Raw genomic sequence first — 25,269 nt, 5'->3', positions numbered from 1 at the left:
ATATTCTGTTCATGCGGGGGCGTCCTCTCCGAGAGGTTTTATACCCGATATTCGACTTGTTTTCATTCTGCCATTTGTCCTCCAGTCATTCTTCAGGACCCTTGTCTACTTGTTTGGTGATTCATCCTTCCCCTTGGCCAGACATTCATTCACCGGCTACGTCATTTCACCATGGAGGCCGCAAGCTCCAACAAGGGTTTCTTCCAGAAACAGCCTGTGCTGAAGAATCAGGTCTATGATGATGTCAGCTATCAAAGAGTCTTGAAATGTATGTTCAGTGAATGGCACTGCTTCGCCAGCAATCTCATCGATGGTGACCACAATGAACTAATATCACCAAGTGTTTGTGCCCGATGAGTTGCAAAAGAAACTGGAATCCGAGATCACCCAGCTCGGAGAGGACGTGATAGCTCCACAGATATTCAACTATATCACAGATGCCGAAAGAAACCTCCCTTATCTGCGTGGCAGTGGTAGGGATGCTTTTGGCAGGCCAGCCAGCGAGCTTGTCACCAGCGAAGGTTGGCGAAAGCTACAGGAGTTTGGATTCGAGCACGGGTAAGTCCGTTCGTTTCCTGATCAAGCAGTTAGCGAAGATGACTGAAACCTTGCAGAATTGTTGCCTACAACTACGATACTGATCATGCCCAGTACTCAAGACTGGTGCAAATGCTGAGGTGCGTAGGGCTGATACCCGCTTCTCACCTACACCACACTGACAAGAACCACAGGCTCCATCTCTGGGAGGCATCATGTGCGAGTACTACCTGCCCAGGAGCGATGCAAGATGGCGCTACCCGCCTCCTTCAGCGACATCTTCACAAGGGCTCTACCCTCGACCCAACTCTCCGTAGAGTCCTCCAGAACGCCTATGATCGCCTCACATCCCGCGATCCCACTCGCGCCTGGACCAGCGGACAGTGGATGACCGAACGACCCGGGGGTAGCGATGTCTCCCAGACCGAGACAGTCGCCACCCACGCGCCCTTCCCGGCTGGTCAACCCGCGCCTCTCGCATCGCCAGAGGAGGGCATCCCTCTTGGGCCGTGGGAGATCAACGGCTTCAAATGGTTCTCGTCGGCCACCGATTCCGGTATGACCATCCTCCTCGCACGAACCGCCAAGGGTGGTCTCAGCGCCTTCTACGCGCCGATGCGACGGCACAACCCTTCTCTCGTATCCTTGACGGGCGCTAGGACAGGAGGGCAAGAGCTCAACGGCGTGCGCATCCAGCGTCTCAAGGACAAGTCCGGCACCAAGGCTGTCCCGACCGCCGAGCTCGAGCTTTCCGGCATGCGGGGCTGGCTCATCGGCGAGGAAGGCAAGGGAATCCAAGAGATCAGCACCATTCTCACGGTCACACGCGTCCACTGCTCCGTCCACGTCATGGGTAATATCGGGCGCGGTCTGGCCATCGCCAAGGCGTACGCACTCGTCCGTGAAGTCGGCTCTGGTAAGGGCAAGCGGCTGCGTCTCTGCCGGAGCCCGCTCCATATGCGCACCCTTGCCGACATGACGCTCGACTACCATGCCATGATGCTCTTAACCTTCTTCACCATCTCCGTCATGGGACTGGATGAGAGTGCCAGCATCGGAAGAGAACGCGCCACTCCGGCTCGCTCGGGTCTGACACCACCGCCGGAGCTAGTAAGCCCACTACTGCGTGTCCTGAGTTCCCTGCACAAGGGATATTGCTGTAAGCAAGGTATCCCCTTGCTGTATGCGTGCATGGAAAGCCTCGGTGGAGTGGGGTATTTGAACAATTCGGAAACAGAGCCATTGAACGTTGCCAGGTTGTTCCGCGATGCGTCAGTCAATGCTACGTGGGAAGGTACGACGGATGTGCTGAGCACAGATACCCTGCGGGCCTTGAAACACCCTGCCTCTGGGAAGAAGTGCATCATGGCCCTGGACTGGCTCGTTTCCAGTGCGCTGGCGAAGAACGACGGCGCAGCTGAGAGAGAGATACGGCGGTCCTGGGCTGAAGTGAGAGAGAGGCTTCAGACTGAGACTCAGGATGACCTGTTGCCGGAAGCAAGAGATATTATGTTCAAGATTGCGGAGGTTTTGATGGCGACGCTGCTGATCGTGGATGCGCGGAGCGACGGTAGCAAGGAACTCGGTATCATGTGTCGGCGCTTTATGGTGAAGAAGGGCTTGACGGCAGGCAAGTACGCCGCACTTAAGGGCGAAGACGGCTTGGATCTGGATACCAGGATCGTGTATGGTCCGAGAGGACTTCCCAAGGAAAGTGATGTGAAGTTGTAGATAGGTGGGTGTATTTGAGGGCTCGATTCTGGCCATAGCATTCCCGAGGAGAATGCCAGATCTTTCGAATTCAATTACTAGGTCGACACAAACTACATGTCGAAATGACAAGGGACATGGCTCCGATATGTCAGTAAATGACTGCTAATTGTGCTTCAATTTTTGTCACTGTCGCCACGATGGGCCACGGTGAGCTGTTTTAGACAAGCGCCACAAATACTCGACGAGATGTGAAGCAGTCGAACTGGGAGAGGAGCCAACAACTCTGCTTCTGTGCCATCATGCCAGGACACGATGTTTTAGAGCAAAGCTAAGTTAACCAGCTTTGAGACCAACCCAAGAGTTATGCGTCACAAAGTATAATTGTTTGATTCTCTCGGCTTGTTGAATGACCGGCCCGCCCAGCTTGTTGAAGTTTCGAGATCTGTAACACGACTCCCAGCACCATATGTCCGGGCAACCTTTAACTTACGCGCTGGCACTCTCGTTTTGAATAGCTCGTCTACTTCTTTCTATTCTTCAAGTGGCTGATCCTTCTTCTCGGGCAGCACAACAAAGACAAAGACGGTGGCATGAGGACAGTTGTGCAATCTCTTTAGACGTGGACTTAGGGCCCACCCAAACAATAAAGACGAGCAAACAGATTGCCCAGACCCCAGCGCTCGACAGCAAAGGTAACAACCTAGGAATTCATGTATTAGTGGGAAGTACTTTCAGAAACACAACAAGACTAGTTAAGGAGCCTTAGAGCGGAGATAATGGACTAGTTACACCGATCTGTTTAATGGCGGAGCATTAAATGAGGCTGGACCTGCTTGGCTGCATTCACCTCGTGCGCGAGGAAGATGACGGCTAGTAAAAGGATCTCTGAGAAGAACAAAGATAAATTCTAGCGCTGACAATGCTTTGATGCAGCCACAGACTCAGGGTAAGTTTAAATGTACCGTAAGATTCAAACTTTGAGTTGATTGGTGTTTACCACTCACAAAGAATTAAAGCAAGAATAAAGCATGGGCAGGGATCTCAAGACCAATATTAAGGACTGGTAAGTCACACTAGTTGTGGCTGAACTATTTTACATTGGAGAACCGTGTTGTGATAGACTCTTGGACAGTATGGCAGTCATGCTTGTCAGTATGTGGTCAGATGACGCAGTTAACGAGACACAATAATCATAACATCTATACTCCAGAGACACCATAACAGTTCCCACTATTATCGAGGATTAATCAAATACTCTCCCAATCGCAAGGCCTTCAAGTCTGACTGGTGCTGATTACCCGTCTCCGATGGTCCGAAGCCCGGATTCTGTCCTGAACTTTTTGACCTCTCGACCATGCTTCAGCCACGTCCTTACAGGCAAGTTTTCGAGGCCGGCTGCGAGAGATATCTAATTAATACCGGAAACAACCAGATTGTGGGAATTGACGGTTCTTGGCGATAAGGACTGCAAGTCCTCGAGGCTACCACCGAGAGCATGCCTCCGTGGATATAAGGAGGAACTGGATCTTCTTTCCTTTCATAGTGAGTACCTCATTCCGCATCTGAATAATAAATATGTTTGCCCAATTTCTTGTATGCTCGACTCGATTTGGTCATCATGTTTCTCATTGGTGCTAAGACTAGGTGTACCGAGGGTTGTGTTCATTGTGTCTTTTCATTACGATATTAGGACAAAACATAACTTTCAACCGATACCAGTTAACCTAAGGATCAAAGAAATCTAACCATCTGAATAGAAACCTTTTTTTCCCGAAGACCCTGAGGATACATATATAAATGCTCGTGGATAATCTTTTCTGTCTAGACTCGATTTCTATTTCAGAACTCTCCTGCTTTTATGTCTCCCCATACCACCGCGCACCAAACATACAAAACGACACAATCTTCGCAATCCCTACCATCTCCATCACCTGCAGCCATGACAAGTGCTAATGAACTCCCGTACGAGTTGATCGTCATGATCCTCAACTATTTCGACTATTTGGCCGATCTCGACACCTTCATCTCCTTGGCCAAGACGGCTCGCCGCTATCGCACCATCATGCATGAACTTCTTTACGTTGGGCGGAAGCTAAGCCCCGAAGAACCAAGAGTGTCATACGCTCTGGATGCGTTGTTGTGGGCGGCGAAGAATGGCGGGATGGAGACACTAGAGATGGTCCTCCAGACAGCAAACGAACTCGATCTAGACGCCCCTCTCCATGGCATCAGAAGGCGCCGCTCCCCACAGAGTGGTACCACGAACGAAGAAGAGCCCGAGAAGATGCCCGCACTGCACTGGGCTGCGAGATTCGGCCATAGAAATGTTATACTCAGACTGCTCGAAGAGGGTGCGAACGTCAACGCCTTGGCGCCAGCCAGCCTCGCGCTCGACGAATGGGTTGGATTTGCCAGAACTGATGCATTCCTCTTGGAGGAAATTCTTGACGAGGAAAAATCTCTATCCTGGAGGCCACTGTACGAAGCAATCCGATCCGGTGAATCGGAGACTGTCGAACTCCTTCTGGACAAGGGAGCAAGCCGCTTCGTATCCAATGGCAAGGACGGAGCTCGTCCAGATATTAGGGATTTGGAAGCGGCAGCAGCACACCATCAACTTGAGATCATCAAGATTCTCGTCCGCAAGTTTGGTCAGCGCAGTCTCAATGAGCACCAGTCAGGGCCCATCCGCCATGTGATCCTGCAGCTTGCACTGATGGGCCCTGACTCGAGGAAAAAGGATTCGAATCTCCTGGAATGCCTGGCTGAGCTGATCAAGCAAGGAGCCGACATTAATGCCCGAGGTGTGTACAATTTGACACCGCTCGGTCTGGCCTGCTTCAGAGGCCAAGTCTCTGCTGCTCTTCTCTTGTTACAGTTGGGCTCGACTCTCACCATGAGAAGTGTGACATTCTTCCACGGTATGGATTACTTGCACCTTTGTGCACTGGGTTTCATGAAAGAGGCTCGGACCTCGGAAGAGGCTCGAGCAGAATACTCCGAGTTGATCTCGAAGCTCATTGCCAAACGCGCAAACGTGCATGCTCGACTGGATATTTTTCCTGGTAGACGGCCTGCTAATGGCCCCCCGCATCTTGACGAGGGGTACACGCCGTTACATCTAGCAATCTATAAAGAGGACTGGCAGCTGGCCCGGGAGCTTCTCAAGCATGGTGCAAAGTTTGTCTCCAAGCAGAATATCCCCGCCCACGCGTTGCCCGACATTTTCAAAGAGGGAGCCATTCGGGACTAGCGATGATCAAGGGTTCATCGCAATGGATGGACATCTAAGATAGAGGAGAGATCATTTCGTTATTGCTTACGATCGGAGCAGTTATTATTCATGTGGACAGAAGTGGTCAGGGAAATCATAGACCATAGCGCTTATATGATCATCGGACATTGCTCATACATCATACGTACTTAGATACTGAAGAGATGCCATCCTTCATTCCTATGGTATCCAACAAGGAGAATGGGCGGCTCTTTGGCAAAGTCAAAGAGTTCACCTTCTACAAGCCCGATCTGGGCAAACTGCACAAGGCTGCTAAGAGAATCGACTACACCAAGCCCAGAAGGCTGTAGTTGCTGGTGTAGTCGATTCTCTTGGCAGCCTTGTGCAGTTTGTCCAGATCGGGCTTGTAGAAGGTGAACTCTTTGACTTTGCCAAAGAACCGCCCATTCTCCTTTTTGGATACCATAGGAATGAGGAAGGATGGCATCTCTTCAGTAGCCTTGGGTGTATGTGTTGGTATTATGTCGGGTTGTTTATAGACAAGAGGCTTAGGAGTCTTAATGCTTGAGAGTCTTGATGTAGATGAGTGTGAGAGACGGACTCGAGAGCAGTGGGAGGACAGACCATTTTATACACATTCAAAACGACCTCTCGGCAGTGGCCTTGAGGTATGTTGTCGTATCAGGGATCGCTAAGGGACCGTTCATTGTGACAATTTGGTTGCGTCTGTTGTTGAGTAGGTGCGGCGTTCTCTAAGGATAGCTTGTACGTCCGGCCTCACAAACTTGCGCGTACGGACGTCCGGACGAGTTGACTCATCGGCCACAGGCTGAACCATGGTCGAGAGGTCCAAAAGTCCGGGACCGATTTCGGGCCTTGGACCCACATTGGAGACGGTCGGCAGCTGTTCGGGCTCGAGGGCCTTTGCGGTTAGGGGACCGTGCTTGATCAATCTACAATAACAATTGTGTCCTTATTATTGGGAACTGTCATAGTGTCTCTGGAATATGGGTATTGTGTTCATTGTGTCTCTTTTAACTATGTCGTATCGACAGCGTAACTTGGCTTGTACCTAACAGGTACACCAAGAATCAACATAGATAGATAGATAGATACGTACTTAGATTGCACGAAACTTATAGCAATGAAACACAGACTCCGCTTAACTTGCGCAAAGGCAATATCCTCAGAGGAACGGAGTAGGCGGAGGCATATTTAGAATTTTTGAAAGAAAATGTTGAATGTCGATAGACCGCTCTGAGCGTGCAAATTCATGTTGTAAACTTTTTACTCACAAATTGGGAAATATTTACTCATAGCACAGCACACAGGGTAAGAATGACAGAAACAATACTATGGTGCTAGCTTCTTTTGGCAAACGCATCGAGTTCTCTAGTCTCGCCAAGTTCCCGTGCTGACATGTAGGGGATCGGCCCGCAGACAAGCAGAACGAGCCGCCTGCGGATGACGCCGCTACCGAGCCAGCCAGCCCCATGTTCGCGTGAGGCAAGGCTGCTTTTGTCATCGGGTGCATCAGCGCAACGCCAGATCCGGCAGTTACCGAGATCTGCCGCAGCAGAGTTCCCGAGTGGCGGCCCTTTTCCGCGAGACCAACGACGATCCTCACCGGCGTTGTGTAGCTTTGATTGGATGGGCAGGCTGCCAGCGGTGAAACACGACATGGCGGGCTTTCCGAGCCCATGCGGGGAGAGGCAGCTGAGGTGTTGGCACTAATGCAGTCAAGTCGACGTCAAAAGTTGACCGACCCGGTAAAAATTGCCGCAGCTGGGAAGGATCAAACCCAGGGCATTTGCCTGTCACGTCAAAGTCGATGATCGATGCTCATATTGACGGAGGAGGGTTGGGGACTCTCCTAGATCGCAAGCAGCACGATCTTTTCACCGTGTTCTACTCTGATACTGTGCCGACTTTGCATCGTGAACGCATGTTGCCTATTCAGTCATACACTCGGAACATCGGGTCGATGAGCAGGGCACCGCCAAGTGAATGCGGCTGCATTGTCGAAATGATTGTCTCACTCAAGGTGGCACCACCAACCTGTCAGTTTTTGACAGCTCGGCTCAGAAGCTTTCCGGCGACGATTGTTACTCAATGTAGAGAGGGAGCTAGACTAGCCTCGGTTCAGGACAAAGCCCACAATGCACAGGCTGACCGCCACGCATGTCAGTTTGTTGCTTTGTGATAGCTGAGACGAGAACAACGAGGGAGTTTGCTGACAATCGCAATGGCGTTTGACCCTCCTCAGCAGAGAATCCGCGAAGAATCCAACGAACAGACTCAACGTCCAGTACTAGGGTTGAGATATCCTGGTCAACCATTGGCGTCTACTCCAAGTCAAGCTGTCTGCTCCTGCATCTTTCAGCTGCGAACATGCCGCCTCCACTCACGAGCTTCCGTCAAGATCATCATTGATACATCAGTGGCATGACCATGGCGAGGATGATACGAGATGGAAAAGATGGTCGTAGCCAAACGACATGTTCCCTCAACGACTATAAAGGAAGGATGGATTCCCAGGTCGAGAGAGAATAGAGAAACCTTCATCTCATCACCAACAACCCTCAGAACTCAGGAAAGCACTTCTCATCACACTTCATTACCAACTCCCTCACGCTACTCCAAGACTAAGCCAAAATGCCCAGCCTTCTCACAAGCGATCTCGCCGCCGTCTCGGCCGGCTCCCACCTCTATCTCTATTACCAGAACGGCCACGAGCTCCGAGAGACCCAGTCGACCGACGGCAAGGCCTGGACTGCCAACTCGACCGCCATTGCTGCTGATCTCGACGAGAATGGCTCGGCCATCACCGCCTATTTCGTCAAGTATGACGGAGGCTATGGCGGCAAATCCACCGCACGTTTTGTCCCTATCTCATAGCGAGACATCTTGGCTGACAGATTCTCGCTCGCAGGTCCATGTCATCTGGATCAACAAAGACCTCAAGCTCTCAGAGAAGGTCAGGATTGAGGGAGAGACCACTTGGACGTCCATCGCTTTCCCCACCGAGTTCAAGCCCACGGCGACTTCGAGGCTTGGCAGTGGTGTGTGCCACGATAACCACGATGACCAATCCCACCAGTGGGTTCACTTTGTCGAGTTAGTAGTCTCAACCCGCTCGTTGTCTTTGGTACGGTGCTGACGAGCGGTAAAAGGGAATCCGACGGCAAGTTCCGGATCGCTGAGCTCAGGCGTGGCGCCAAGGCCAGCCCGGAATTTGTCTACCGCAAGCCCCTGAGGGAGAATCCCGCTGACGCCCTTCCGGGCACTGCCATCGCCGAGTACCTCAGCGACTTGACCACCCATCTCTTCTTCCAGGATCACGCCATGGACCTTCTTGAGTACGACGGCAAATACGAGAAGTGGAACGGTGAGCTTCCTCTTTAGCTGCCGTGCTAAACATGACAACGTAGACCAACACTGACACTTGACCCCTGTTACCAGACAAGCATACCCGCCTCGAAGGCAAGAAAGTCTCCCACAGCACCCCTCTCGCGGCTTGTGACTCGGGCAAGTCCGACGAGCCGTACGTCTTCTACGTCTCGCCCCCCTCGGGTAATACGGGCCTGGCGATTCAGCAGTGGCAGGTGAACCAGGAGCCTAAGCGGGTCGACGACTACGCCCCAGGCAGCAAGCTCGGGGCGACCGGCCTGTCTGGCAAGGTGTACTTGTTCTTCAAGAAGGCTACCACTTCGCAGACTATCACGGTCAAGGAGTACAGCGGTGGCAACTGGTCTCCTGCTACCAAGGTTGTCTAAGCACAGAGCACTCTTTCAGAGGTATGGTGGATGCAACAAATTTGAGGGTTTCGATCTTTATATACAAATTGTCACTCGTTTACATAACATTGCGGAATTGATTGGTCACTCTAATTTGACCATTTCGATGGATATATGACCCTTAAGCTGTGCCAAATCCGTCGTAAGACTTGAGGTTCCGTATTTTTCAATATGTTGTGCCCGAAGCTGGACCTCTTATGCTCGGAAGGCAACAGTCTCCGGAGCTGGAGTCGGCATAGGTGGGGGACCGCAGTTTGCACACATGGAGCTAGCAACGGCGGAGATGGAGAGCGCCACCTCACCTCCACACTTGGAGATCAGGCAAGGTGTAACCTGCGGTGCGAATTGCGAAGCACTCTTGCATTGGCAAGCGAAGTCGGTAGGGCTAGTACAGCCAATGGCAGAGGCGGCCGAGGCAATGCAGTTTTGCTGCTTGGGATTAGCCCGATTCTCTTGTAGAATGCTTCCAAGAAGCCAACATACCGCACAGGTCGGGATGGGAGGCGGCTCAGAGGTGTTGCACTGGGCCGTGGCAACAGCCGCGGAGAGGGCGGCAACAAAAAGGGTGGTGAGCTGCATGATGGTGTATTGCAAAAAGATAACCGTGTGGGTGTGAGAGAATGGAATAGCGCCCTGTTGTGATCGAGTGTGTGAAGACAAATGCCCGAACACTGCTTTTATACACGAACAGCTAGCGGTTCAACAAGAGCTAAATGTGGTACCGGAAACGGGATCAAAGGAATGCTCATGATTAAGTGCAAGCTTGTTCACGTAATGTTTAATTCCGGACTGTGATGTTGAGTCCACTCACCTTGATGACTACCGTGTATGGAAACACAAGGCACGACGGCTACGCAAAGATCGACGAGGCAGCGGGGTACCATTTTTGAACCTGCGTAAGAAACAATTTCAAATAGAGTATACTGATTTTAAAATAGAAACAAAGATCGACCATCGAGCATGTCGCACAGGTGCTGCCAAAGCTCTGACCCGGTTAAGCAGACCGGACGTCCCCAATCGCAATTACGGCCTATATAAGCAGCAGTTCCTGCATGCGGCTATGCCGGCTATGATACCCCTTCGATGCTATGAGACAATGCATTCGATCAACGAGGCCCATATAGTAAGTCCTGAGATAATGGCAGTTCAGATTGTGAGCATATCATCTGTACAACACAGTCCGTGTCGGTACCGAGCCGATGGCCGACTTATGTACGAAATATCCCGATGTTTATATTCCCATGCAGTATTTAGCCGGCACAGTAAAAATCAACTTGGTATGACGCATTCGAACTCTGAGCTATCCAAAGAACATATCGTGAAACGCTGCAACAAAGAGTCTGTAGAGGAAGATCACGAGGAAAAGAAGAAATTCAAACAGAGGCCCTACTTCCAATTCACGAGAGCGGTCTCGCCTTCTTCAACTTTGGCATAGACGAGACTATCTTTCCAGAGAGTCTCCAGATTCTTCTCGCTCTGAGCCTCCTTGCTAACGGGCCACGGCTCCGTGCCGTTCACAAACACATCCTTGGGGTGCTCTCCGAGGGTCTCGGTGTCAAACGCCAACCGCAGCGCGTCACTGGCAGACTTGGAGGTGGTGCGAAGAAAGCCGTTGGTCTGAGTCATGTCGCTGATGGGCGCAAAGAGAGGCATGATGACCTTCATTGCAATGACCCTGATCAAGAAGCCCTCACGACGGCAGATGTCGGTAGGCATCGCACCGGGGTCAAGACCCAGAACGCCGATCTTTGACAGGACTGGGTCCGCGTTGAGCCGTTTCTGAAGTTCACGCCTGTGTTTCTGATGAGTACATAGGCAGAGCTGAGTTTTTGCTGGAGTTGGGCGACTGACATGAACATTACTTCCAGTAGGTGAGCAGCTCCATATCTCCGCTGGCCTGACTTGGACGAGGGATCATCCGCAGGCGTGCTCCAAGTACCCTTGGCCAGGGCCTCAGTCGTGGTGTAGAGGGTCTGCCATTTCTCTTCTTTGTAGATACCAGTGCCGTCCATTCTTTTATCAGTGGTGCTGCAGCAGAGTCAATATATGGCCAGTCCCAAGGCCGCGGCGTCGCGTCAAGTTGGAAAGGAGAAAGGCCTACTCATGATTCATGCCACTGACAATCACGATCCTGCCATTTTCCTTGTCTAAGCTCTGCAGCAGGAGTAGCACGAGAAGAAAGTGCGACAGATAGTTGACCTGGAACGTCATGTCGTAGCCATCATCAGTAAAAGTCTGTGTCTCGAGCTCTTGCCAGCCGGCCGAGAGGATCAGGGCCCGGATAGGCGGCAGAGAACCGTTGGCAACCCGAGTGTTGATCGTTTTGGCACCTGCACGGACAGACGCAAGACTGGACAGATCGATCGACACGACATCATGGTTGAAGTTGGGCTTGGCCTTTGCGAGAATGCCGTTCAGGGTCGTAGCCGTCTGGGAATTACGCACGATGAACACGCCGTGGTGCTCGGAAAGCTCGGTCGATTGCGCGATCTGCTTGGAGATGGCTGAGCCCAAGCCACCATTGGCTCCAGTCACCACGATTGTCCCCTTGGCTGGCGACATGTTTACTGTTTGTTCGGGAACACACCAAAGATCGTGTGCGCGCAGCGACGAGCAGCTTACGAGATGAACCGACGCAAGGCTTTAGGAGAACAGTCCAAAACCGTCCATTTGCGATGACGTCCCCTTTGAGGAATGCGAGAGTCTCGGAGCAAGATGTGGAGAAAGGGAATGGCAGGATCACCAGAGGGCTTAGCGCTGACGGGCCAGCCCTGCACCTCTCCAGCTCATTGGCCACTGACATGGGAGCATTGTCGACAAATCAGAATCGTATAGCAGGTAAGTTTCAGGATTTGATCATCACTGTCCAGGTGAGGAAAGGAATATGGCTATTGCAAGGAATACCAAGTGTAGAGCCTCCTGAACCGAATCGCAATCTCGTGATTTCAACCTCGAATGTATAGAGGGCGGGATCTCATGCTTGTGATGGCAGAGTGCACAGTAGCAACTTGGGCTACCAGCCGATGCAGAAAGGTAAGCATGCTCTTCAAGGCCGCCCAGTTGGTCGTCCTGGTAAGCTTACTTGGCTAGATCCGAGACCCTGGCGATGCTTGACAACTCTTTATGCTGCACAACCCCTGTTTCACCCAGGGAATTCTGTCCTCATCCCCCGCGACGGTGCCCCCTACTCCAGTCTCATGCAGCCGACTAGCCTGACCAGGAAGCGTGAGATGCATATGTGACGTCGACTTTCGAATATCATCTCAGAGCGGTGTGACAATTACGTACCTCACACAACACATGATCTATTTCACAAACTCTATTACTATCGGGCAGACGCTTTCAAAATCTGGAGTTTTCAACTATTTTCATTTCTTCAAATGACCTTTGAGTCTTCCCTTATTCTCTATTGACCCAGTATCGCTCCGAAACAGACCATGGCTCGAGCACTCGCGAGGAATGCCCCGAACTCTCCTCCATATTTCGACTTTGGAGATATGCAGGAGAGTATCAGCTTCTCGTGGCAAAAGAATACTCTGGAAGGCAGTCTCATTGACGCGATCTGGTCTGAGGACATTGACAAGTGTCGCGAGCTACTCGACGCCAATCCTGTGCTTGTCAACCGTATGCTCCGTCATTATGCCATGGAGATTAAAAATACCATCCCCGGCATCGACTTAGAAAGTTTTGACCCGGAGAAAGATGTTCCGCTCACTCTAGTCTTGAAATTACCGCGGTACAAGGAGCCGGACCGTGATAAGCGGTATCTATCCGGTAGCTGCCTCGCATTGGCGAAGATGCTGGTAGATCGTGGCGCGAGCTTTGACAAAGCTGACCGGCGACTTCATCTCGACCCGCATATGGTTCTGGTGGGTGCATGCAGAGACTACGACAACCCTGAAGCTCTGCAGCTCCTTGTACGAGCAGGAGCAGACGTTGATTGTCGCGACCTTGATGATGATCAATTATATACCTTGCTGCAGCTGGCGGCCGATCGCGGTGCTGACAAGACAGTCAAATTCTTACTGGACAATGGTTGGTCGACGGACGAAACTGGGGAGTCTGACACTCTCCTTCACAAAGCGGCCCGTAGAGGTCGACTGCAGGTTGTCAAACTTCTACTGGATCGCGGCGCCAAATCCGACTTGGAAGCAGCTACAGAAGGCCAACTCGTAGATGGAACCCCTCTTGAGGTGGCATGTGGAGGCTGGAGATTCGATGAGGCGAAACGCCAGATTTTCGTGCCACGTGAAGAGTTGGGGGATGTGATCAAGCTCCTGATAGGCGCTGGCGCCAAAGTAACAAAGACTGCGGTCGAGCGAGCTGCTATGAGCGGGCTCGGCGCCGACGTCCTCCAGCTACTCGTCCAGCACGGCGGAGATATCCAACAACTTACTTCGTTCCGTACGGAACAGGCCAACGACCACTACCTTGGAGGCGACGATGTTACACTCATTCATCTCGCCGCGCTCAAGGACCCGCAGCCTCTCAGCATCGAAGCTCTTTTGGAAATGGGGTCCAACGTCGACGCTCGTGACAGCCATGGCCGCCAACCCTTACACTGGGCCACACTGCGCCAGGTTTTCCATCCTAAAAAAGAAAATGGTTATTTGAAAGAAGATGTTTCGACCTGGGCAAGCCCCAAGCTGGACAGCATGAGAGAAGCAGTCAAAGTGCTGTTGCAGCACAAGGCCGACCCAGACTGCCAGGACGCATTCGGTCGGACGCCACTGCATTACGCAGCACTGGCAAAAGCGCCCGCTGAACTCCTGGAACCGCTCCTTCGACACGGCGCTCGCCTGACAACGGCCGACCTGGACGGCCGCACGCCTCTCCACCTTCTCGCCCAGCCGATCTTCGTGAGACCACGTCCTGAAGAGGGCGAGAGACAAGACACAGAGCTATTATTCACCTTGCTAGAGCAGTTCGAATACAACATAGACCAGAAAGACAAGACGGGCGATACCCCGCTACACGTTGCCGCCGCCGGCGCCACCTGCTGGGCGGTGTCGCTGTTTCTCCGCCTCGGCGCGGATCCCAACGTCAAGGGCACGCGCGGGTGGACGGCGCTGCACCGCGCATCTGTGCCGCCGCCGCCGCAACATGACGAGCCGTTTGACTACGGTCCCAGGGCCCAGCAACAGCAGACAGAGGGCGACAAGATGGCTGCGAGGATGAAGGCTCTGCTGCTCGGCGCTGGCGCGGATCAAAAGGCGCGGGATAACGGGGGCCTAACTGCGGCTGACATCGAAGTCAAAGTGGCAGAGAGGTTGCGCAAGAAGGCAGAGGAGGCTGAAAGAGCTTACGAGGAAGATATGGAGCAGAGTAGAAGAACTGACAGGGAAGTTGCAAAGATACTCAAGTCATGGCGGCGGGAGACGCGGTGGGAGAGAGAGAGGTATAGCGGGGATATCTACTATTAGTGGTGGAATGGAATGCCCCCTCGATACAAAGGGTTTACACCAACACCTCCCAATATACATAGCGAGAACCTCATGGATGTGTCTACGACTGGCGTGAGGGCAGACTCGGAACTTGAGAAAGGAGGAATACACTCCTCATGAGCCCCAAGCTACAGACTCTGGTGACAGGCTTCGAGGTCGTCTCCTTGCAAGTGCACCTCCGGAGCCGACGACCAAGTCGACATCTAAGTCTCCTCTCGGAAAGGGGGTTTCTTTCCGCCTTGGAATTGTTACAACTTCAGATGGGCGATCTACGTTGAGTCTGAGTGAGCCAAGTGGATCCCACCGCCGGCGAATTGGCCGTAAAAGTGGAGCATGCTTTGCCGGCCTTCGGGCCCGCTTTGGACCCCTAGCGCCCGTGCCAAACTGTCGCTTTACTACTAAGCTCATTATTATATATGATATATCAACGTGTTGGGCCATCCCCTCTGCTATGATAGTCAATTTCCGTCCCTCAGCTTCCAATTGTAACTTCACCAGACCACAGAATGGGCCTCTTCAACAGCTCCATATCCTTCAACGCCCAGAACGACATACCGTCGCTCGAGGGCAAGGTCATCCTCGTCACAGGTGGTAACAATGGTCTGGGCAGACAATCCGTCCTCGAATATGCTAGGCATAGCCCCGCCCGGATATGGCTCACATCGCGTAGCCTCGACAAGGGCAGGGCCGCAGCCGACGACATCCGCAAGGAAATGCCAGGCGCCCCCATCGAGATCTTGGAGCTTGACCTCGCGTCCTTCGACTCAATCAAGAAGGCCGCGAGCACCGTCCGCGCCCAGTCAGACCGCCTCGACATCCTCCTCCTCAACGCCGGCATCATGGCCAGCGCCCCGGCCCTCACCGAGGACGGGTACGAGCTCCAGTTCGGCACCAACTACGTGGGACACGCCCTGCTCACCAAGCTGCTGACCCCGCTCCTCGAGAGCACCGCGGCCCTCCCGGGGGCCGACGTGCGCATCGTCTCTGTCTCCTCGGATGGCCACGCGTTCGCGCCCAAGGGCGGCTTCTTTCCTGAGACCTGCAAGACCACCGCCGAGGAGATGGGGCCCTTCGGCCGCTACGGCCAGAGCAAGATGGCCGGCATCCTCTGGGGCCGCGAGCTGGCTAGGCGATACCCGCAGTTCACCGTGGCCTCGGTCCACCCGGGCGTCGTCAAGACGGGGCTGGGCACGAGTTGGACCGGCGCGCCGCGGGCCCTGTACTGGCTGCTGACTGCCGTTGCCACGTTTGCGGCCAAGACTCCGGAACAGGGCGCCAAGAATCAGCTTTGGGCCTCGATGGCCAAGGATATCAAGAGCGGCGAGTATTACGAGCCGGTGGGCATCCCGGACAAGGCGTCCGAGGACGCAAAGAACGAAGAGCTGGCGAAGAAAGTGTGGGACTGGACGGCGAAGGAGCTGGAAGGGTGTAACCCTTGAGTCCAAGGCAGAGATGTCGCCCTTGTAAGTTGAGAAGAAGATGATAATACAGCATGTGTGGCTCATGTTGGGCTTTACCCTGCCTCTTTCGTGAACCTATTTTCCACATTCTCTGTAATATCGGGCTCCAGTACCACTCACATTTCATCTACAAATATATCCAAGAACATACATCTAAAATTCTAAAGTATGTACGCAAGATCCCAAGGCACTCCATGATGGTACCTCGTTTTCATCTCTCATCTAAATTACCACGACAGACGACTGAGCGGCCCATCTTTAATGGTTTGGGAAGATGCCAAAGCAGTTGGCGTAGTAAGTCACAGTAGCAGACCAATCCGAGAAGATGCCCACGACACCAACCTGCTGAGCCAGCACGTCGATCAGGTTGTACACGTCGCCGTCGTTGTTGGTCGCGTTGGCGATCGACGTGTAGTAGAAGCCCCCGCCGGAGCCGTCGCTCAGGATGCCCGAGCGCTCGACAGTCCAGGTGATGATCTTGAAGCCGAGGCGCTTGGCCTCGGTCGCGTACGCGGACGGCACGATCTGATTGTTGCCGTCGAGCTTGACGAGGTAGGGCAGCGGCGGCGCGATGACGTTGACGCCGGCCTTGCGGTAGCCCTCGAGGGCGGCGACGGCCTTGGGGAAGGTGGCGGCCGAGTCGCCGCTCTCGTCGAGCAGGACGGCCTGCTTGGCGAACTCGGGCTCGTTCTTGAGCCAGTACAGGATGTCGTCGTAGAGGAAGCTCTGGGGCCAGACGCGCGAGAAGTCGATGCCCATCTCCCTGTACTCGTTGACGAACTGCTGCGCGTACTGCGCCTGGGTGTAGTTGCCCTTGAAGGGCATCTTGAAGGGCGCCGTCTTGAGCTCGGGCGTGAACTTGAGGCCGAGCTGGTCGACGAGCCTGATCCACTCCTTGTGCGTCATGACCTTGCCGCAGGTGGCGTAGAGGTCGGTGCTGGCGCGCGAGGTGCCTCGGAGGTAGTCCTTGGCGTTAGTGGCCGCGGTGTTCTCGCCGTCCATCTTGGAGCAGAGCGTCTTGAACTCGGCGAGGGTGATGTCGCTGGTGCAGCACTTGGCCGATGCCTTCTTGCCGTTGGCCGCGGGCTCGAAGGGCTTGGTGCACTTGGCGTTGAGCTCGGGGATGGTGACGATGTTGGTGGTGCGGTGCAGGTCGCAGACGTCGTGGCGGCAGACGAGCTGGCGGTCGGCAGTGAAGGCGACGTCGCACTCGAGGATGCCGGCGCCCATGCGGGCACCGGCGAGCTGAGACTGGACGGTCTCCTCGGGGATGAGCATGGTACCGCCGCCACGGTGGCCGATGCTGAACTCGGTGGGCTTCATGGACATCTCGGAGCAAGAGAGCAGCTTGTCCTTGAGCGGGCCGGCGTCCATGTCATTGACCAGGAAGTAGGGGCGAGGTCCAAGCTGGACCTGCTTGACGGGGTGAATACCACCGCTGCCACCGCACTTGGTCTTGTTGGCCGGGGCGGCACTGACTTGCTGGCCGAAGGCCAGAAGGCCGGCGATAAGGAGGGACGTGGTCGACATCGTGACAGGCTCTCGTGTAGTCTGAGAGGGTGGGAGGTACTGTGTGTGGGTGCCGATGCCGCTGATCATTCCCTGAGGTGTGCCCGGGTAGTCCAGGACCTCTTATATTCCAACCTCTCTTACGCCAACATGGGTTCCTGGGTTCTGCTAGAAGAGCTAGAGCTCTCCGCTTCGATAGCTCCTGACATATTGGGAATTAGAGCTGAGTAGCCCGCTTAACACCCATCGTCATCGTTCCGCGATGGAAGGGCAGCCGAGAGCTCCAGCGGAGCAGATACAGGATCCTGTCGAGGGCTTCAACGTGCAGGGTTCTCCCCTCTCGAAACTCTTGTAGATGTATTCATTGGGGCAGAATTGTTAGGGAGGTACGTAGAGAGGCATTGCTGGAGAGTGGTGAACATGCTCATGATGGCAGACCGGCGAGGGTCATTGATTATCAGCATCGAAACCAGAGATACGCAGATCTTGATGTGAACTGGGGAAGGACAATGGGACTCCAAATCTGCGACAGGAGCACGTGTAGTAAAGCTTCAAGACCCAATGGCCGAGGTGTTCAGCAGTGCCAAGACGTTGTAATGGTGCCGGCCCATGCCAAGAAGCTTCGCTGCAGTGCTACATGGGCTGTGGCGGGGCGTGCCTGAGCAGTCGAAGATCATTGGCAAAGAGGAGTTTACGAGGCAGCTCAATCTCCCAGATGATGTTGAAAAGGAAGAGAGAATCAGTGAAGACTGATTGTGCGGCTGGAAGCAACTGCTTGTTTCCGCGATCCCCGGTCCGAGATCCAGATCTTTGGATTGGGCCCCGTGGGCCTGATCAGAGCGAGTGACAAGTCGCTATTTTTCAGAAACATCTGCTCCTCTACTAATTAAAAAGGCTTAAGCTTAATGTTCGCAGGAGACTCGGTGGTTGAAATCCAGGTCCCGTCAAATCAACCGTCGTCTTTCATATTCCTTACCACATGTTTGCGCCAAGCTTTTGAGCCAAGGCCACGGGATGCTTCGTCAGAGACAGAATGCTGAATTGCTTGTTGTATTAAACGTGCGCTGTCTATTAATATTTCAAAGCGCAAAGATCCTTCGTCGAATCGAAATGAGGTGGCTTCAAATAGCACGCTGTGAATATCAACGACCGAAGCGAATGCCATGAAATCAGAACCTCAACGCCTGTGTTCCAAGCCGGTTGGAGCGATGTATGTGTATGTATGCTACCAAAGGAAATTTCGTGCTCTGGTCGATTGCGCTTCCATCAGGGATTGATGGGATCATCGAGGAATTCGTATCCATCTTCTGGCGGGAGGACGAAAGCTGAAATAGTCAAGCCCAGTGCACTCAGAACGGCTAAGCTGCCACTGACGATGCAAAGAATCCATGACTTGTCCAATTTCCACCCAGGTACGATGAATTTCTCATCGTGGTCGAGGAGATAGGCCTGTAATGCACACCATCAGTACGGTTGCCGGCGAGAGCAAGCTCTTCTGTTATCTCAGCAAAACATACCACAATCGACATGGCGGCCAGCAGGATCGCCGCGACGATGGCCAGCATCCCGACGACAATCTTCCACCCAGCCTCCCGCTTCATCTTGCCGCCCATCATAATAACAAGGAAGCCGACAAGTGTAGCCAGCTCGGCGACCGCCGCAAACGACATGAGGAAGCCCGTAGTCCGCCACATCGAGCAGAACTGTCTCTCGTCTCCCAGGCAGTCTACGCGCTCTGGGAAGGGCCGGCATGGGGGGTCGAACTCGGAGGAGCAGCTCCGGTGGAGGCCCAGCTTCTGTGTGAAAGTCGCGCCCGTGTTGGCGGTGACGGAGTAGCTGACCCAGTCTGGCATGAGGATCGCGGCCAGGGTCATGGCGGTCGCTGTGCGCATCAGAGGTGTCAGTCACACGATCAACCGGCAGGCTTCCTGTAAGGCATGGGCGCCCGCCTGCGTTGATGCCGCAGTTTGCGCGCATTATCACGCAGTGCCACGCGTGTGGGAGGGAGCCAAGCACGATGACGACACATCAGATAAGGGAGGATCGAGACTTACAGCCAGCGAAAGCGACCAAGGCGGCGCTATATATCGAAATTCGGGTCATGGTAGCGATTCTCGAGTATTAAGCCCAAGCTAACAAACAGATATGAAGTGGCCTTTTCCAAAGGTTTGCTTCCTGAGGTTGGAAGAGAGATGGAACGGTGGCAGGTCAATGAGGAGACAGCACACAGTCTAATCTCTAATCGTGAATCTGGCTGCCTATCTTGACCGTTTACAGGTGGCGCACAGACCAGTTTCAACGGGCACCAAAGGCGGGGCTTCCCGATCCCGGTCATGTGTCACCGCCACGAAATTCCATGTCTTCAGTGTTGTTGACACTTCACCTTGTCGAGCTCCATTGCGTAAGCAAAAAAGTCACCATGCAATGTACCTAGCATCCCTCAAGGCTGCCGGGGCGCAGGTGATTCTCACTCGCATGACCATATCTTAACCGCCTCGTAAGATTGAAGGATGGCCCTGTCCAGCTCCGAGTCTGTCACTTCTCGTGTGCCAAGAGAAGGATGACCAACGACAGCACATTGGGCTCACGGGCAGCATGACCGTTGAAACTCCGCCCCCAAGCCCCTGCAGTCATCCCGGGCCCTCTGGTGGTGTGCAAAAAAGAGTATTCTTGGTGCTCATAGTAGTGGGCTGCGAGTCCCGGCCTGAATTGGGTCCAGTCAAAGGCACAGTCCGGGGATGATCAATGTTACCCAAGGCCAGAGCCTTATGCAAGCTCCTGTCGTTTTGTCCTGTCAACCGCTGAGGCGTGCATGTGGCGCGTCTCATCATGCAGGAGACACGGCCTTTGGGTGCGTTTCTGGACGCAAGGCTCCGGTACCTGAAGCAGAAAGGGCAATGTCGCCCGTACTTGCGCCGTCAATATATAATCAATTCATAATCCATCCTTTGATGTTCATCGTATTTTCCCTCATCCCCTACAGCCATGTACACACTCGGTACACAATGCCTCGAGACGTCGACGTATTTGACAGCCACCGCAATGCTCATCGAGTCTTTCTCGAGCGGAAAGGAGCCCACCGCTTCAATCCCTTTCGGCATATCCCATGGGATGTGAGGAGGACGTCAGATGATGTCGAGGGACAGCCAACTCACCACCAGGGTAAGTAGATCTTTTGAATACAATAGAGACTAGCCCGAGTGACACTAAGCCTCTTCGTCTTGACAGAACACGAACAACACGGCTTGCGAAAGCGGTTCAAGTCGGTCGCCCAAGGGAGGTCCTTTACTCCTCGGAATCAGATCCAGAGGACCCTGTTAACTTCATGGATAAATGTTTTGCTGGTCTGCGTCCCCATAGGCCTAGCCTTGCACACGATAAATGGAGAGTCGATTGAGACCTTTGCCGTCAACATTGTTGCCGAGATTCCCTTGTGGTTCATGTGCGACTATGCACTCGAAGAAATCGAAAAATACCTTGGCCCAACCCTTTCGGATCTCATCGATATCTTTACAACAAACACTGTCCAGATCATCTCCAGCATCCTTCTTTTGGTCAAATCGAAGCAGGTGAACTTGGTACAGACAACCCTAGTCGGGGGTATCCTGAGCAACATTCTGTTCTACTCGGTCTCAGTCTGCTGATCGGCGGTCTACCCAACCATACGCAGAGTTTCAATCGACTAGGAGCTCAAGGAGCGTCGACTCTCCTCTCCATCGCCGCTACCAGTCTTCTCATACCAACAAGTGTCAAACTTCTCGGTCAAACCACACAAGAAAACCTTCTCAAGCAGTCACGCGGCGTCGCTGTTGTGCTGCTGTTTGTGTATATTGCGTATACATTCTGCCAGATGGTCACACACCGCAAAGACTATTATGATGCCACTCTTGAAGGTGGCCATCAGCCTCGCGATACTGAGTTGTCATCGTTGGGTAGCCCTCCCTCGAACAAGAGTCTCCCATCTATCGCGCCTCCGATCCCGCGAAGGGCAAGCACACTCCCAAATCCCACAGATCTCGATAGATGTCATCCTCCCCTTTGGTCTGAGCGCGCTGCCCGACAGCTCCCGCCTGAGTCCAACGAGATCTGCGGACCCCAGCTGCACTTTGCCGTTGCGTTGTTTGTGTTCGCCGCGAGCATCGTTTTGCTCTACTTCTGCATCGACGCGACAGTCGACAGCGTCAAGGCCCTCACGGAGCAGACGTCTCTGACGCCCATGTTCGTGGGCCTCGTGCTGCTGCCGATCCCCAACTGTGACTTCGCGCCCATCTCGCTGGCCGTCGACAACTACCTCGAACAGACCATGCGGTATACGGTGGGGCGTAGCGTCCAGACGGCCTTGCTCGTCGAGCCGATGGTGGTGCTGCTGGGCTGGTGGACTGGCCTGGGCGAAGTGACGTTGGCGTTTGACGGGTTCGAGGTTGTGAGCTTGTTCACCACGATTCTGCTCTTGGGGTTCCTGATGGTGGATGCGAAGGTCCATTGGGTCCACGGACTCTTGTTGCTGGCGGACTGGGTGCTAATCGGCATCGCGGCCTACTTTGTTTCGTCCGATTCACTCAAATGACTTTTCTTTTATCTCAATTCGAGGCGTTGATGTCCCTGGTTCGTTGGTATTCTTGGCAGAAGATGCATCCATGGTTATACAATGAGGGTATATATCTATCTATGTGGTTAATTCTTAGTCTACCTGTTAATGAGATTTCTTTTCGTCGTAAGACATGTTCATTGCAGCATTTTCTGCGAGTTATCATTCTCAGAATAGACTGCTGAAACGTGAACCGTACTAGGCCCTCCAAAATAGTGACCGTTTGTTAACATGCACAATATATGAGAGCTGGACCAGGAACGTTTCAAAGATTTTGCTGTACGTTGGAGCGCAGGTTTGAGCATATAACGTGCTAATATCCGACTGAAGATACACAACATTACTTGCCGGCGAAACTTGCTCGGCGCTATGCATGGCTTGCAACCTGCAGCTTCTGGGACCGCAATACAATCTGATCTGGTCTTGGCTTCTCAAGGGTATAAATGGCAGCAACTCGCCCCTCCACACACATAGAGGCTACATGCCTGAACCCAACCCTCTCGCATTCCCAAAATTCAAAAGCCAAGCTGAGCTCGCTTCAGGAATCGACAACTCGCAGCCTCGAACTCATTTGATCCTGTGCAATCTACACCATAGGATAGAGACCGCTTCGTCTAGCAACTTCAATAAGATGAAGGCCTCTACGTCTAGACCGAGCCATAGCCAGGCACAGACGCAGTCCGCCGCACCCATCGCGCGCTTGTGATTGAGGATTCCTTCGAAGAATCGAGCCCGAACGCGTTCGACGACCAGATGCAGCATCAACGCACTACAGTGGATCACACGAGGTCAATCTCAGGGACGTTCAACTGGTATTGCTACCAAATCGACACACCGCCCGAACGACCCACGGACTAGTCTGGAGATCGATCCATGGGTAGTGGCGTACCAAAGGAACAAACAAAAGTCTAGCCTGTGCAGTCTTCCCGCAGAGCTTATCGACATGATCACGATGCAGCTCAGTCCCAGTGCTCTATATTTCTTCAGACAGACCTGACGACAGCTCCAGGTTGACAAGAGAGGAGACATTTCCTTGTGTTGTTGCTCCGAGTCACAGTGTCATGTCGTCTGAGAGGAATCGGACTAGTCAATAACCACTCTTTTTCTTCTTCTGGCGCGGCGAGGAGGGGGAGAGGAGGTTGCTATCTTTGCTATCTTGCGCCCACTCGTCCCTCGCTGCGCATTCTAGACCTTCCACTCTTGGTTAATGCAATCGCCCACAATCCTTTGTTAGGCATCATACACGGGGCTTCAAGATCCAGTCGTCAAAATGATCAATCTTCCAGCCCCGTCGCTTTCCGTCGCCCACCGGCGGCGTTGTTGGCGATAAGATAAGTTTTGGTGTTGATTGCTCAAATGTGTTCCACAAACGGCGGCAACCCCGCGCAAACAGATCCTCGGCACACTCCACATTGATCTGGCAGCGGAAGAGGAGATCGTGGACGCAGTGCAAAGGGAGCCCAATCCAAGTCTCAGGACCAGTCAAACCGCCGTGAAACACCCTCTCCAAGTGTCGCCGCGCCTACTACGCCCCGAGCATCTCGCCGCCAATGGCCACGACAGACGGCCTCACCCCGGCGCAGCTCGCCGCCTTCCGCCGCGACGGCTACCTCGTCGTCCCGGACGCCCTGCCGCCGGCCACCGTCCGCGCGCTGCTCGACGAGACGCGCCGCCTCCTCGACGGCTTCTCCCTCGACAACCACCCCATGACGCGCTTCCGCACGGGCACCACGGCCGACGACGAGCACGTCGGCGACGACTACTTCCTGTCCTCGGGCGACAAGGTCCGCTTCTTCTTCGAGGAGGACGCCTTCGACGAGGCCACGGGCCGGCTGGCGAAGCCGAAGGCCCAGGCCGTCAACAAGATCGGCCACTACCTGCACGCGCTGAGCCCGCCCTTCGCCGCGCTGCTGGACCCCTCCGCCGTGGCGGGCATGAAGGCGCGCCCCGCCGCCGTCGCGCGGGACCTGGGCTTCGCGGACCCGCGCTGCCTGCAGAGCATGGTCATCTGCAAGCAGCCCGAGATCGGCGGCGCCGTCCCGCCGCACCAGGACAGCACGTTTCTGTACACGGACCCGCCCAGCGCCGTCGGCTTCTGGTACGCGCTCGAGGACGCCACGCTCGAGAACGGCTGCCTGAGCTTCCTGCCCGGCAGCCACCGGTGGGCGCCCGTGTCCAAGCGGCTGGTGCGCAAGCCGGGCAACGTAGGGACGGAGATGGTGGACAACGAGGGCCCCAAGTTCCCCCCGGGCGACGAGTACGGCGAGGACAAGCGCATGGAGGGCGAGAGCGAGAACGGCAAGTACATCCCCGGCGAGGTCAAGGCCGGGAGTCTGGTGCTCATCCACGGCAACCTGCTGCACAAGAGCGAGAAGAACCTGAGCCAGAAGGGGCGGATCATCTACACCTTCCACGTCATCGAGGGCGGCGATGGCAGAAAGTATGACGAGAGGAATTGGCTTCAACCTCCCAAGGAGGGCTTCACCAAGCTGTACAGGTAAGAAAAAAGAGAAAAGAACCTAATCAGAATGAGACATAAACTTTGCATCAACAATTACACGTCTCTTTATTTATTTGTGAGCCGCTGGGCCGTGTTCTATGAAGTGTACTCCTTGAGAACAAACCCAGAATAGCCATTTCCGGATACCGAGTGAAATGCAGTACTACAACCACCATCGTTTTGGTTTTCCTTCCCCTTGTTCGATCGACGGAAACAATGGTTCCACCCTAAACCTGCTAGACGTCCTGTGCTCTTGTCCTCAGAGCGAGGACGGCACTGGATTATAAACAGAGAAAAGTGCGCAAGAAAACGTATCAATCCCAACATCAGTATCATACAATGCCCCAAGAATCCATCGATCACGAGAATGTTTCTCGGTTAGCTGCTCAAAAACACGTCGAAAGAATTAGACCGGCGGTACAAGAAGAGTCGATGTGCCGCGAAATGTAACTTGAGAAAGGGGCCAGATGGCCTGTGGCGGGAGCC

The 25,269-nt window shown here is 53.8% G+C and overlaps 12 protein-coding genes across 12 annotated transcripts; 7 read left to right on the top strand and 5 right to left on the bottom strand.

The window, feature by feature from the left end:
- Nucleotides 1–171: 171 nt before the first annotated feature.
- E0L32_011878 (uncharacterized protein) lies at nucleotides 172–2,268 on the top strand (the record flags this gene model as incomplete). Its single annotated transcript, XM_031134656.1, has 4 exons — nucleotides 172–268; nucleotides 342–558; nucleotides 615–677; nucleotides 732–2,268. The coding sequence occupies 4 exons, from the start codon at nucleotides 172–174 to the stop codon at nucleotides 2,266–2,268; spliced, it is 1,914 nt and encodes a 637-aa protein (XP_030999770.1).
- Nucleotides 2,269–4,189: 1,921 nt separating this feature from the next.
- On the top strand, nucleotides 4,190–5,503 carry E0L32_011877 (uncharacterized protein; the record flags this gene model as incomplete). The annotated part of the gene is made up of 1 exon (XM_031134655.1): nucleotides 4,190–5,503. The coding sequence occupies one exon, from the start codon at nucleotides 4,190–4,192 to the stop codon at nucleotides 5,501–5,503; it is 1,314 nt and encodes a 437-aa protein (XP_030999769.1).
- Nucleotides 5,504–5,810: 307 nt separating this feature from the next.
- Nucleotides 5,811–6,192, bottom strand: E0L32_011876 (uncharacterized protein; the record flags this gene model as incomplete). Its single annotated transcript, XM_031134654.1, has 2 exons — nucleotides 5,811–6,048; nucleotides 6,134–6,192. The coding sequence occupies 2 exons, from the start codon at nucleotides 6,190–6,192 to the stop codon at nucleotides 5,811–5,813; spliced, it is 297 nt and encodes a 98-aa protein (XP_030999768.1).
- A 1,948-nt stretch (nucleotides 6,193–8,140) lies between these two features.
- On the top strand, nucleotides 8,141–9,261 carry E0L32_011875 (uncharacterized protein; the record flags this gene model as incomplete). Its single annotated transcript, XM_031134653.1, has 4 exons — nucleotides 8,141–8,328; nucleotides 8,384–8,602; nucleotides 8,659–8,873; nucleotides 8,948–9,261. The coding sequence occupies 4 exons, from the start codon at nucleotides 8,141–8,143 to the stop codon at nucleotides 9,259–9,261; spliced, it is 936 nt and encodes a 311-aa protein (XP_030999767.1).
- Nucleotides 9,262–9,477: 216 nt separating this feature from the next.
- E0L32_011874 (uncharacterized protein) lies at nucleotides 9,478–9,861 on the bottom strand (the record flags this gene model as incomplete). The annotated part of the gene is made up of 2 exons (XM_031134652.1): nucleotides 9,478–9,711; nucleotides 9,766–9,861. The coding sequence occupies 2 exons, from the start codon at nucleotides 9,859–9,861 to the stop codon at nucleotides 9,478–9,480; spliced, it is 330 nt and encodes a 109-aa protein (XP_030999766.1).
- An 807-nt stretch (nucleotides 9,862–10,668) lies between these two features.
- On the bottom strand, nucleotides 10,669–11,844 carry E0L32_011873 (uncharacterized protein; the record flags this gene model as incomplete). Its single annotated transcript, XM_031134651.1, has 3 exons — nucleotides 10,669–11,074; nucleotides 11,134–11,310; nucleotides 11,384–11,844. The coding sequence occupies 3 exons, from the start codon at nucleotides 11,842–11,844 to the stop codon at nucleotides 10,669–10,671; spliced, it is 1,044 nt and encodes a 347-aa protein (XP_030999765.1).
- An 875-nt stretch (nucleotides 11,845–12,719) lies between these two features.
- Nucleotides 12,720–14,705, top strand: E0L32_011872 (uncharacterized protein; the record flags this gene model as incomplete). Its single annotated transcript, XM_031134650.1, has 1 exon — nucleotides 12,720–14,705. The coding sequence occupies one exon, from the start codon at nucleotides 12,720–12,722 to the stop codon at nucleotides 14,703–14,705; it is 1,986 nt and encodes a 661-aa protein (XP_030999764.1).
- Nucleotides 14,706–15,232: 527 nt separating this feature from the next.
- On the top strand, nucleotides 15,233–16,165 carry E0L32_011871 (uncharacterized protein; the record flags this gene model as incomplete). The annotated part of the gene is made up of 1 exon (XM_031134649.1): nucleotides 15,233–16,165. The coding sequence occupies one exon, from the start codon at nucleotides 15,233–15,235 to the stop codon at nucleotides 16,163–16,165; it is 933 nt and encodes a 310-aa protein (XP_030999763.1).
- Nucleotides 16,166–16,444: 279 nt separating this feature from the next.
- Nucleotides 16,445–17,716, bottom strand: E0L32_011870 (uncharacterized protein; the record flags this gene model as incomplete). Its single annotated transcript, XM_031134648.1, has 1 exon — nucleotides 16,445–17,716. The coding sequence occupies one exon, from the start codon at nucleotides 17,714–17,716 to the stop codon at nucleotides 16,445–16,447; it is 1,272 nt and encodes a 423-aa protein (XP_030999762.1).
- A 1,245-nt stretch (nucleotides 17,717–18,961) lies between these two features.
- E0L32_011869 (uncharacterized protein) lies at nucleotides 18,962–19,798 on the bottom strand (the record flags this gene model as incomplete). The annotated part of the gene is made up of 3 exons (XM_031134645.1): nucleotides 18,962–19,144; nucleotides 19,213–19,577; nucleotides 19,750–19,798. The coding sequence occupies 3 exons, from the start codon at nucleotides 19,796–19,798 to the stop codon at nucleotides 18,962–18,964; spliced, it is 597 nt and encodes a 198-aa protein (XP_030999761.1).
- Nucleotides 19,799–20,700: 902 nt separating this feature from the next.
- E0L32_011868 (uncharacterized protein) lies at nucleotides 20,701–22,262 on the top strand (the record flags this gene model as incomplete). The annotated part of the gene is made up of 3 exons (XM_031134644.1): nucleotides 20,701–20,857; nucleotides 21,056–21,273; nucleotides 21,366–22,262. 3 exons carry the CDS (start codon nucleotides 20,701–20,703, stop codon nucleotides 22,260–22,262), a joined length of 1,272 nt encoding a protein of 423 aa, XP_030999760.1.
- A 1,571-nt stretch (nucleotides 22,263–23,833) lies between these two features.
- On the top strand, nucleotides 23,834–24,784 carry E0L32_011867 (uncharacterized protein; the record flags this gene model as incomplete). The annotated part of the gene is made up of 1 exon (XM_031134643.1): nucleotides 23,834–24,784. One exon carries the CDS (start codon nucleotides 23,834–23,836, stop codon nucleotides 24,782–24,784), a length of 951 nt encoding a protein of 316 aa, XP_030999759.1.
- Between the last annotated feature and the right edge of the window lie 485 nt (nucleotides 24,785–25,269).

This window comes from Thyridium curvatum, assembly GCF_004353045.1.
Source record: "Thyridium curvatum strain D216 chromosome Unknown NODE_122_length_77464_cov_78.342579, whole genome shotgun sequence".
Taxonomy (NCBI): Eukaryota; Fungi; Ascomycota; class Sordariomycetes; order Thyridiales; family Thyridiaceae; genus Thyridium; species Thyridium curvatum.
This window is presented reverse-complemented; position numbering and strand designations above follow the sequence as displayed.